Below are 13,322 nucleotides of genomic sequence, written 5' to 3'. Positions count from 1 at the left end.
AAAGATTTATTCCCTAAACATTTTCCTTGAAGTGAAACAAAATATGGTCCTAAGCACCTTCTATCTTTTTAATAATCACACTTGTCTTCATTCTGATGGTTTTTCTTATTTAAGAAATAAACAGATTTGTAATTTAGTCCTTTCAGGGATATAGCAGAAGAGACCTGGCTAATGAAGGGACAGAGACCGACCTGAGAATTTGTTATGGTAGAGAAATTCCATCTGTAGACTTTGGCCAGCCTTCTTGGCCAGCAGGTAGGGGGTGCTATACACAGGGTCTCCAGTTGCACACATGACATCTGCTCCACTGAACAGCAAAGCCATTGTTTCCAGAACGTCTGGTTTCACTACAGCAGCACACAGAGCCTGGTCGTTAAAAGAAAATACACTTTTTAAAGGGAAGAAAAATACAATTCTAGCTATTAAAATGTGTGAAAATCAGCCAAGCCATTTATAAAATGAAGTTGTATTCCCTTTTTTTAACCAAGAAAGTTAGTAAGAAGTATGCCCTGAATTAAGTAATAGGCTCAAAAGACCTGCTTTGTATGAATTTAAGTTACAACCTAAGACCTCCAAATTTTAATTCATTGTTCCATTGTTGTGATATTCCAAACCTTCCAACATACCAGAGTTGCTTAGGAAGACATTTTTTATGTTTATGTACTATGATAATGGCTGGTGCTAAGAAAATGCAAAACGTTTAAAATGTAATAATGAAGTATATCTGTTAAGTGTTTTGTCATATGAATGTTATATGCATGTATTTTTCAGCCTAATCGGGATCTATCTCATATTTTAAACTATTGTTGTGCTTCAGGAATTTGAAAGATGAGTGCAACGCAAATACAGTATCTTTCCCTTTCTGTGAGGTATGGGTGGGGAGGAGGAATAGCAAGCAGGAGGTAATAAAACAACACTGACTTATGTTATACATCATTGTACAAACACTAGGAATTGCTGGAACCGAACCGTGTTGTTGCTGCTTTTATTGTTACCGTGAAGTAATAAGCTGCCTTCACATCTCTTCTCATCCTCTCTTTCTGCTTCCTCACTTTACTGGCTTCCCATTTGGTTCTAAATCCTGTGATTTCAGCATTCTGATCCTGTCTGTTTTTGTAGCCCTGGACTTACCATTTCATCTCCTTCTTGACCTGGTGCACTTAGACTGGTTAATTTACGCTAATGCAACTTCAGAATAATTGCTCATTAAATGTCCCAATAAGCAGCTCAGAGTATACAACCAAGAAATCCCACAATGCATTCACGGTTCCAGACCTGGATGGTCAACTGTTAAAAAATGTCCTAACATTTCCTACCAAGGTCTAGATGACCTACAGAATTTCCTTTGCATCACAATCAAACAGCCTAACCTATGCCTGACTTTATCCTGTTTTGCTAGGTGATCTTAGGCAATCCCTTCACTTCCCTGAATCTTAGTTTACCTCATCTACAAGATAAGGGTGCTAGAAAAGATACCAGCTAACATTCCATCCACTGCAATAGCCTTTGACTGCCCTCCCATTTAATCTTATTTGCTCATATTTTATCCCCCCACTGCTGTTTTCCTCCACAGCACAATGTATTTGCTATGGTGTATTTACCGGACTCTGGCTATTCATGGTCAGTCTCCCTTACTTGACTATCACGCTCATGAATAAAAGAGGCACATTTACGTTTTACTACAACTGTATCCCCAGAACCTAAAAAAGAACTCAGAACTTGTAAGTGTGCAATAAATATCGATCCACTATGAACACTAAATGGAAAAAGGTTAGTCTCTTCAACAAATGGTGTTGGGAAACTGGATAACCACATACAGAAAAGTGAAATTGGAGCCCTATCTTATACCATTCACAAAAATACACTCAAAAAAGATTAAAGACTTAAATATAAGATTGATACCTTAAAAATCCTAGAAGAAAACACAAGGAAAAGCTCCTTGAAATTGGTCTTGACAGTTTGACTTTTTGGAGATGACACCAAAAGCATAAGCAACAAAAGAAAAAAATCAATAAGCTGGAGTATATCAAACTAAAAAGCTGCTTCACATCTGAAGAAAAAAAATCAACAAAATGAAAAGGCAAACCTACAGAATAGGAGTAAATATTTGCAAAACATACATTAGATAAGGAGTTTATAACCAAAATATATAAAGAACTTGGGGAAACTGGGTGGCTCAGTTGGTTAAGCATCTGCCTTCAGCTCAGATCATGATCCCAGGGCCCTGGGATGAAGCCCTGCATTGGGCTCCCCATTCAGCACAGAGTCTGTTTCTCCTTCTACTTTCACCTCTCCCCCACTCATGCTCACTGCCCCTCATTCTCTCTCAAATAAACAATACCTTAATATATATATAGAGAGAGAACTCACAAGCCCCAAAAATAGCCAATTAAAAAGTGAGCAGAGAAACTGAAGACACATTTTTCCAAGAACACATCCAAATGATCAACAGTTACATGAAAAATGTTCAAGATTATTAATCAAGGAAATGCAAATCAAATCACAATAAGTTACTATGGCACACCTATTGAAATATTAGATATGCAATCTCACGTCTATTAGAACATTATTCATAATAGCCAATATATGTAAACAACCTAAGAATCATCAACAGATGAGTGAATAAAGACAATATGGTATACATACATACACACACACACACACACACACACACACACACACACACGTATTATTCAGCCATGAGGAAGAAGGAAATCCCACCATTTGGGACATGGATGGAACCTGGAGGCATAATGTTCAATGAGATTAGCCAGACAGAGAAAGACAAATATTATATATCACTTATATGTAAAATCTAAAAAAGCCAAACTCATAGGAACACAGATTATAATGTGGTTACCAAGGGGTGTGGGGGGATGGGCGTGAGACGTTGTTTAAGGGTACAAACTTGCAACTAGAAGATAAATACGTTCTGGAGATCTAATGAACACCATATTGGCTATAATCAATAATACTATATTATTTACCTCAATATTGCTACAGGACTAGACCTCAAATGTTCTCACTACAAAACAGAAATGATAATTATGTGATGTAATACAGGGGTCAGCTACAGTGGCAATCATACTGAAATACATAAATCAACAGTACCAAATCAACAGGTTGAATAAACTCATACAACATTGTATGTAAATTGTATCTCAATTAAAAATGTCTATTCAATAAAACACATTTTTTGTAAGAATTATTTGCTGACATTAAGAGTACTATTTTTAAGAAGCCCATTGCAGAAATAAATTTCAATGGGTAGATTTCTCTATAATATTCTTAGAATAATTCAATTGCTAGTAATTAATGTAAAACGTATCTAATAGAAACTGTGTGGTGTGGCAGACAGGACTTTATTTGGGGACATCAATACACCTACCAGTAAGATACCCATAACTATCAGAAAGAAAGAAACCATTTGAGGAAAATATGCCTTAGTTCTCTAACTTCACCAGTTATTCCCCCAAATCCACAATTTAGTAATTATATACTTATTTATTATGGACCTCTAGTGCACAGAAGTAATCATATCCTTGGTTTACAATACCTGTTGTTACTATACCATGTACATCTCATATACTGGTCAATATTAATAATGTAATTAGCACCAATGAAACCGCCACCCAAAACAAAACTAAATGTCTTAGTAATAACCTATATAAATATATAATTCCCAGGCCCCTCCCCCATACCATCTCCCCTTAGCTGCCCATTCTGAATCCTTCATATTTTGTGTACCATTGCTTTAACATCAACTGGTGGCCTCATTTTATTAACACCAAAGATGTATAAATACTAAAAACTTAGTTTAGGGGAACTAATCCAATAGAAATGTAAATCAATTGTATGATCTTGTAACTACTACAGACGTATGAAAAAGGCCTTTATCTGCTGACGTTCCAAAATGTTCAGTATCATGCCACCTACCTGAGGATTTTTAATCATAAGTACTGCCACTAAAAGCATACTAAAAAACCAAGAACCATGAAAGACCATATTCTCTAAGCATAGAAACAATAGGCACATAAAAGTACTTGTATTAAATATCTCTACAGGGATGAGCCTCATAACACATAAGAAACTGAAGCAGCAATTTCAAAAATGAAAAGGGGCAGGATGCTTAACATATCCTCTGCCAAAAAAGTGAAGAACAAGTGGGCAGCATAAAACAGGTACCAGAAGGTCTGGAATCAGTCAGGGAAAGGTAAATAATGGGGTCAACAGCACTAAGCAAACAATTGCTTGTAACACTGAGTAAATGATGTTTATTTTGGTGACGTATGTCAGCAATGTACAAGCTGAAGTTATGTTTAGTGTCCTGTCCCTATAAGGAAAGTTGCCACAGTTTCCAGAATATTGGAGTAAGTTAGCCAGAACCTCATGTTATGGGCAAATAATTTATTCACTACTGATCATGAATTCTTAAGCGAAACGGTGATAAAATCAATAGTACAATCTCACAAATGGAAATAAAATAACAGTAAACAATACTTATAGCAGATAGTAAAGGACTTTTTAAAATTCTTTCAAAATCCTTGACCCATGTTTTAAAAGACATCAAGACCCATGTCTACTGTTATATATTTTCTGATACCTTGTTTAATTCTTCTTTGGTGAGAGATGCCAATAGGGTCTTTCTGAATCTTCCTTCTTTGTACTTCTGAGTGATGAAGTTTTTTCTCTTCTCTACAGGTGAGTCCATGTGTAATTCTTCATCTTTTTGAAGATTACCAGCCCAAAAGTCATTTGCTCTTTTGTTTCCAATGACAATAAAGAGCTGAATTGTCAGAAAGTTGTAAAACAATATCAATTTATAAAATGTACTTGAGTTTGCAAAAACCTGACTCACAAATTAAAATTTAACTTAGAGGGCACCTGGGTGGCTATTTCAGTTAAGCATCAGACTCACAATGTCAGGGTCATGAGATCAAGCCCTGCATAGGGCGTCACACTGAGCACAGAATTTGCTTAAGATTCTCTCTCCCTCAGCCCCTCCCGTCTCCACATGCATACTCTCCCCCTGTCCAAAATATAACTTAGTATAAAGTATGCAAAAACACATGAAAAATTCACATCTTTCAGGAAGATGGAGTATGAAAGCAGATATTATTTCTATTTTAAATACAGCCTCATTGCTTTTAGTAACAGTACAAGATTAGCTAGAAAGAAATTGTAAGTAACCCAAATTGCAGCAAAAGCATTATTTTTTGAGGCTCACAAGTAGGTGGGATAATGTGGTTGAGAGGGTTACTGAAATCCAAGAAGAAAATGGAATCAGTAGAAAGTCAGATATGAGCACAGTTAATGACAGAGCATGGCCAAGAGAAAGAATAGAAAAATTTGCCCAAATGTTTCCATTCACTTTTCTAATATTTTATCCATACTGGGTTAAAAAGAAAAAAATTCCGACTTTAAAAAAAAAGAGACTGCTGTTAACCCTTTCAAAGTAGTTATTGCTATTAAATTCCTTGTACCTTTTATTTTTAAAATAATTCTCTCATTTAAGAAGCATTCTAAAAGTTGAAGTAGAAAGCTACTATTATCAAACAGGCTATAAGCCATTTTTATGGTGTGGTAAGAACTTTATCACAGAGCTTCTTTTTTTTTTAAGATTTTATTTATTTATTCATGAGAGACTCAGAGAGAGAGAGAGAGAGAGAGAGGCAGAAACACAGGCAGAGGGAGAAGCAGGCTCCATGCAGGGGGCCTGATGTGGGACTCTATCCTGGGTCTCCAGGATCAGGCCCTGGGCCGAAGGCGGTGCTAAACCGCTAAGCCACCTGGGCTGCCCCATCAAAGAGCTTCTAAAGTAATTCATGCCACCCCACTACTAATGACCAACTGATCCCTAGTAACCACACCCACAGTTAGGTTGGGCTTACCTCAATGAGTTCATTGCTCCAAATGCTGGCATCCATTTTTAGACTTCTAACCTTGGAATCTTTTGGTCCTAAAGATCTATGTTGTCCTAAAGTTAAGATACAATTGCATTTATATTTCAGTTTTTATGTAAATGTATTTAATCTTTTTAAAAAAATGTGTATCTATGCATACATGTATGTGTGTATGTATATATCTTTTCAACTTAACACACACCAATATCTACTTTCCTTAATACAATAGCATTAAGGGTAGTAGTGATAATTATACAGAAATCCCAACCACAATGAAGATAATAGTAATCATCTTCATCACTACCCTGTGCTGGTATAAAACTAGTTTTAAAACTATATATGTGTAAAAAAAGGAAAAAACTATGTGTGTGTGTGTACACATATGTATGTGTGTACATTCATCACTTGCAAATTAACTAGCAATTATAGGTTACTGAAAACCTTTTATAACAGGTATGTTTAAATTACATGTATGTAAACACAGATTTCCTTTACTCCTAAAAAAATCTAGCAACAACTCTAATAAACATGTATCTAAAAATATGCAGTGGATTCTTTATTCTACTCTTATTCCTGAGAGTAAGAGCCCAGCATTCTATTAGCATTGATTCAATTATGCTATATAAATCATTATTCAGTCATTACTGGGCACCCAGGAGTGTGTCTGCTGCTCTTTCTAAGCCAGGAAGGGCAAAGGTGTTCAAGACATTGTCCTGATGTAATGAACGCTGGGTATTATTACATAAGACTGATGAATCACTGACATCTAGCTCTGAAACCAATAATAATACATTGTGTTAACTGATTTTAAATTTTAAAAATGGAAGAAAAAAAAAAGACATCGTCCTTATCTTAAGGACTTTCTGCCTAGAAACATAAAAGTTCATTCCTCTCTCTACAAGTAAGAAGGGCCTTTCCTCTTTTCTTTAAAATGGCAACTACTCAGAGCACAAAGTCTTAAAATCCCAATGGCAGAAATATGCATAGGTTTGTATTTATAAAGACCAACTAAGGACAACACCGAAAGAGATCAAACTCATAAAACAGGCAAAAGAACTGGAAAGAACCTCTGGAGTACTGGAGGCAAAAAACAAAACAAAACAAACAAAAAATGATAGAATCTAAGTTGAGGCAGCAGGAGGAGAAACAAAAGGGAGGGTAGATTTAGAAATCCTGAGATGATAAAAAAGAATGCTGGGACTTGGTGGGCTCTAAGGAAAGGGAGAGGGTTAAGAGACTCTCCAGTTTTAGGCTTGAATATAAGGTTGACAGTACTGCCTCTGACCAAGATGTGGAATAAATGAAAATGTTCAGTTTTATGTAATGAACTGGGCAGCAATGAGAGCTCCTTTTTTCACATGCTATTTTTGATGTGTCTTAGGCAAATCCAAGAAGGGAGTCCAGTCCGGTAGGTAGACCTAAGGGTATGGTGCCCTACAGGAGGAGAATCATCCACTTACAAATGAGTACTGAACTTAATTGGTAAATAACATCAACCAGGAACAACAGAGTGAAAGAAGACTGAGGATGTAACCCAAAAGAACACACATATCTCAGGACCAGGCAACGGAAAAGTAACCTGAAAATGGATGACCAGAATATTAAGAACACACAAAGAGAAAACAGTATCTTGGAAGTTAAGGGAGGATGGGAAGTCAGAGAGAAACACTGGTCAAATGCTGCAGTGCCAAATACTGCAGAGAAAACAATAAAGATAGAACAGACTACACAGAAGAGAGGTAAAATACATCGGTATGCATGGCAAAAATACTTTTTACCAGACTAAGGAGAAGAGAAAACTGACCATAGGCTGAAGAAAAACTAGGAAGTTAAAGAAATGAAGGAAATCTGTGCAGAAGTCTACTCTTGAAAGTACCCTGTCTGTGAAGGCAAAAAAGACAGAAATGATACATATTCAGGGGAATGGAAAGTTTTCAGGAAGCTAGTGTCAACACGACAGACTTACATAAGTATATGTACTGAAATAAAAGAAACCATGGTTGGACAATTACAGAGAGGGAATAAGTGATGGGGGTGAGGATCCTAAGAAGAGAAGAAAGAAGCACGGACATGAGTAGAAAAAAATAGCCTTGGACAACACGAAGGCTCTCTTCCAATGAGACTGAAGAGGAAAAAAGGTTGGGAAAAAATACAAAGTAGAGAGGGAATAGCTGATGCTTTTCCTTGTTGCCGTTGATGTTAATTAGCTCCTGAGAAAATCTATCTCAGTTTGGTAAGAACTGTAGAAGCACAGAACTCTTGAAAAGTATTAAGGGCTTGAAGCAACTGTCCTAGTCTCTGCTTTGCTCTAGCTGAAGAAGTAACCCTCCTCCATATTCTCTCAAAGAAACCTGTACTCCATTCTGGTCTTGTCTTTATCATACTCTACTATAATTAGTATTATTTATTTACCTATGGAGGACAAACAACCTCTTATACATTTTTTTTAATTCCCAGGAGCAACACAGTACCTGGTAGAGCTAGGAAGATGAAGTGAAGTTTAGGACGTAGCTAACTTTCTCCAATAACTCTATGACCACACACCTAAGCTGGAGTCCATGCCCTCCTCCACTCACTCAAAAAACTGTGAACCCATAAATACACTGAGCTGTCAGATGGTCTGTAAGCCATAAAGTCACAATAAGATAACCAGTCACAGTAGTGGTTACTTTCAGAAACTCCAATACTCTTTGGAAATGCTTCTAGATAAAATTTCTCATTAAGAGATACCAGGTCTGGTGCACCAAGTTTAGAGCTCAGAATGCCCTAGATATGAAATATACATCTTACAAAATATGATTGGGAAAAGTGGGCAAAACATGCAAAGATGCAAGCGTGTTCACGGTGCATTCTGAAACACACTCACCTTAAAATCTAAAAATGTCAACACTGTCTTTTTAAAATCCACACATGGACCAGTAGGCGCACAAAATGATTACATGCTTAAAAATCAATTTTTACATCTAAGTCATGCATAAGAGAAGCTTAGAACTAGAAGATCTTTCTAAATTCAATTTAAATGTAATAAGCCTTCCCTGTTTTTATTTTTCACAACTGTTAGCTGGGACACATTATGTACGACAATAAAGAGCATTCAGTGACAATCTGCCACCAAACAGTGATGAGCATAACTTATCACTAATTACCTGCACACTTCTTACAGATGACAACACAGAGATTGATGGATGCCCAGTCAGGATCCGGGGCTTTACAATCGGCACAGCTCCTGTTGGACTCATTGAACCAAATCTTCTCAGCTACCTCATAATCAGAGAGAGTTTCTGCTATCGATTGCTGCACAGCTTCAATCCACTCTTGTTTCTCTTTTTCAGACTCGGCTGTAAAGCTGAAACAATTAATGTTTCTGCATTATCGATCTCCCTTGTAAAGGCCAATTAAGCAGTATGTTCAGTTTGCATATTCATTTCACTCACAAATTAAACAGCAGCTGAAAAATATGCCTTCCAGGCAGCTGAATAGTCTTTTCTGTTAAAAATCATCTAATTTAAAAATCTATTTTTTCCTTTAACATCTCACATTGCTTATGAATTTGTTTACATATCTTGAATATGTACATGAACAAAATTAACATGCACATTTTTCTGACCTGGATATAGAAAAGTGCCTTGTTAGGTCAAGAGCTTAAATGAGAGGCCATGTTTCCTAAGCAGTGGTTATATAATAATCAATGAGACTGGCTGAGTTTCAGAATTATCGGATTATTTTGCCAAGAAAGTAAGCCTTGATAGCCAGAAACTAAATTATCAAAAACACCCACCAGAAATTTTGATTTTTTTTTCAGTCTTAAAAATAGATTTTCTTTTTTAATTAGAAGAATGTCCAGATGGCTTTAAGAAACTGAGAAATCAAAAAAGTTTCAAGTGATTACTATTCTAACGGAATTCTAACTCACTTTTAGCCATGTTCTGATTTATCCTAATTCTTAGTGTTTATTGGATATCTGAGTAAAGGGATAAAACATTAAACATGGGTTCAGTCCAAGAAATGTTTATTGAGTACCTATGATGTGCCAGGAATGTGCTACGGTGCTCCAAACTTGGCCAATGACCCACAAAACGTTTCACATTAAAATTTTCTCTTCTGAAGAGGAAAATGTTTTGAAACATTATGAAAATAACAGATGATTAATATATTCCAAATAATCCATAAGGAAACTGAGTGGCTTACATGGATATTTTTAAGCACTTTATGTTCCATCATCAGTATATAATATTCATAAACTTATTAGTGGTTTCTACTTTTACATAGAGATTGGTCACACCCAATATGGCAGAATGGCCTTTGGGCATGGGTTACTGGTACACAGAATCTAAAACCCTTGGAGGGCCCTAAGTGATAAGTGTCTTCTGTATGCTTGTGAGATAATTCATGGCTGGTGGCCTAAACAGCTTCAGGATGGCAGCTGGCCACCAGGTAAACCAACACGTGATCAGAGGCTTGGAATGTTCAGCCCCACCCCCTGACCTCTGTGGATGGGAGAGGTGCTAGCAATTGAGTTAATCACCAATGACCAAGGGTTTAATCCATCATGCCTAAAACATGAAACCCCTCTAATAACCCTTGAACAGTAGGGTTCAGAGAGCTTCTGGGTTGATGAACACACTGAGGTACTGAGAGGACAATGTACCCAGAGAAGGCAAGGAAGCTCTGTACCTTGCACTGTGCAGCTCTCCCATTTGGATGTTGCTGTGATACATTCTTTGCAATAAGCTGGTAATAATAATTAAACTGTCCTCCTGATTTCTGTGAGCCATTCTCACAAATTACTGAACCTGGGTGAGTAGGGTAAGTCATGGGAGTCCCAATTGGCAGTCAAGTTAGAAAGAAGCAAGAATGAGAACCTAACATTTGTGACTGGAGTATAAGGTGAGGGCAGCTTTGTGGCACTGAGCCCTTAAACTTGTGGGTCTAGTGCTCACTCTGAGTAGCCACTGTCAGAATAGCCAATGGAATTGGGACTGAATTGTAGGACACCCACGTGGTATCTGGAGACATGGAGATTGGCTGGTGTGAGGAAAAAGCCCACCACATATTGTGTGTCAGAAGTACTGTGAGTAAAAATAGCTCAGCCAATGTCTACCTTTTCAGTTGAGGCTTGAATCTGCATAGGTAAAAATAAAGTTTGTTATTCTTTTAGGTGATTATTTTTTCCTCAAAATATGAGCCAGCAGACACATTCTGACACATTCTGACAGATAAAATGAGTACCAGACTGGGGAGTATTGCCAAGTAATCGTAGTCCTTTAAAGACCTCTGACAATTGCCTCTGACCTGCCTACTACCCGTGATATATTGATTGTTTGTAACAAATGAATTAATGTGGTTGAACACACAGATACCAACTTATGCCTCTTCGGTGTACCAAAGCTATGGCGTTATTATAGATTATTAAAACATATTAGGAACTTTAAGTTTTATTTTTCATTCTCATATGAAGTAATTACTAGATTATCGTAAATACAAAATATATAATAAAATGTTAAAATATTTGATCTGCAAGTGCTGAGATCCAACAGCATCATTTTGACCAGGAGTTCCTTCTAGGAAATCATTATGGAGCAATTGTAATCAGGGATTGATTTTAAAGGAGGATTGCATTTGATTAGGCTAAAAGAAGGTAAACAAAAATACAGCTTAAAGACAATGTAGTATTCTTTATTCCTTCAAAATGTGAAAGAATTTTTCACATATTTGTTGATAAAATACTAATATATTTATCACGGCTACTAAGACAAAAAGGAATTAAGAAAAGAAAGGACTCAAATCTCATGAAATTAGTATCTATAGCAGGTTGTGTGCTAAATTCCCGTCAATTTTACAAGGTGTTTTTACATACTGGCTAATAAATTAAACAATATGGAAAACGAACATGATTTTATTATGTGATCTATAAGAAATAAAATAACCACTAACAATCTAAAAGTAGATCACCCAAGCTTAGAATAACACAAACACAAATGTTTAACACAAACACAAATGTTTAGAATAACACAAACACAAATGTTTAAATATCGCTTACCTAAAACTCCGATACGGGGTGATTATTTCAAAAGACTGTTTTACAGTTCGGTCCACTTGCTTTACGTTTGCTACATTCATAGGAATTATGGTAATACCAAGTCCACTTTTAAAATCCTAGTTGGAAGAAAAACATAAAAACATTTTAAAGGGGATGCCTGGGTAGCTCAGTCAGTTAAGAATCTGCCTTTGGCTTAGGTCATGATCTCAGGGTCCTGGGATGGAGCTCCACTATGAATTCCTGCTTAGTAGGGGAGTCTGCTTCTCCCTCTCCCTCTGCCCCTCCCTTTGCTTGTGCTCTTTCTCTCACTATCTTTCTCTCTCTTAAATAAATGAATAAAACTTTTTTAAAAAGATTATAAAGAAACAAAACGATGGATTCAGAAATTACAATGATATCCTCTAAAATCCAAAGTACAATTATATTCTATTAAATTTTACTACACATATACATGTAGAATGAAATAAGTCATTAAAAATGGATTGACAATGGTTTTCTTATTTGGGGAGGGACTCTCAATGCATGCTAACCCAGTGTCATTCTAAGCTGGACAGTTGGACTAATAATCAAGTATACACTTCTTTCACATGAAATGTTAGGTTGACTAGGACATAGATCATAACTATATATATGCTTGGTTTTCTTTTTTTTTATAGTTTTATAGTCTTTAATTTTTGCTCTTTTTAAGTCTTTTTTTTAATTTATTTTTTATTGGTATTCAATTTACCAACATACAGAATAACCCCCAGTGCCCGTCACCCATTCACTCCCACCCCCCGCCCTCTTCCCCTTCTACCACCCCTAGTTCGTTTCCCAGAGTTAGCAGTCTTTACGTTCTGTCTCCCTTTCTGATATTTCCCACACATTTCTTCTCCCTTCCCTTATATTCCCTTTCACTATTATTTATATGCTTGGTTTTCAAAGTTAGGCATTTTTTCATCTTTATCTCTTCAGTAAAGGAAACTAACAGTAACTAGCCCTTACCATGTGCCCAAAATTTCTAAGCAAGGGAGTCAAATGACACTGTTTGGCTGTTAAAATTACTAAAAATGAAGAGGGAATTGAGTCCCAAAAAGATTAAAGTCACATGGAAAGCACAACTAGTTGTACGTGGCAGAAAGTGACTGAAACCCAAGCTGATAGTTTTACACTGTGATGTTACCTCTGCTCTGTCACAGTATTTTTTTTCATTTACTCTAAAAAAAAAAAAAAGCAGTACAGATTTTGCCATTTTATCTCATTTCCAGTATTTTCTTACTTTCCTCTTCCTTCAATTAAATTCTTACACTCCTTCAATGCTATTTTGGTATGAAAAATTGCCCTGTGTTCAATACCTACAGCCCCTAGGTTCAGTTTGTCCCACCAAAATTAAAAATTGT

General features: G+C 36.4%; 1 protein-coding gene across 10 annotated transcripts in view; it reads right to left on the bottom strand.

Annotated features, from left to right (window-relative positions):
- The window catches only part of ARAP2 (ArfGAP with RhoGAP domain, ankyrin repeat and PH domain 2), a 192,069-nt gene that overhangs the window by 106,888 nt on the left and 71,859 nt on the right, over positions 1 to 13,322 (bottom strand). For all 10 annotated transcript variants that reach the window (XM_072808051.1, XM_072808033.1, XM_072808026.1 and 7 more), the window contains exons 10-14: positions 11,944 to 12,059; positions 9,050 to 9,249; positions 5,892 to 5,977; positions 4,604 to 4,786; positions 192 to 366 (exon numbers count right to left, since the gene is read on the bottom strand). In XM_072808051.1, coding sequence (XP_072664152.1) covers positions 192 to 366; positions 4,604 to 4,786; positions 5,892 to 5,977; positions 9,050 to 9,249; positions 11,944 to 12,059 — 760 coding nt within the window. The remainder of the gene's footprint in view (positions 1 to 191; positions 367 to 4,603; positions 4,787 to 5,891; positions 5,978 to 9,049; positions 9,250 to 11,943; positions 12,060 to 13,322) is intronic.

The sequence above is a fragment of the Canis lupus genome, chromosome 2, assembly GCF_048164855.1.
Source record: "Canis lupus baileyi chromosome 2, mCanLup2.hap1, whole genome shotgun sequence".
NCBI classification, from domain to species: Eukaryota; Metazoa; Chordata; class Mammalia; order Carnivora; family Canidae; genus Canis; species Canis lupus.
Note: the sequence above shows the minus strand (reverse complement) of the source record. Positions and strands in the feature narration are given on the sequence as shown.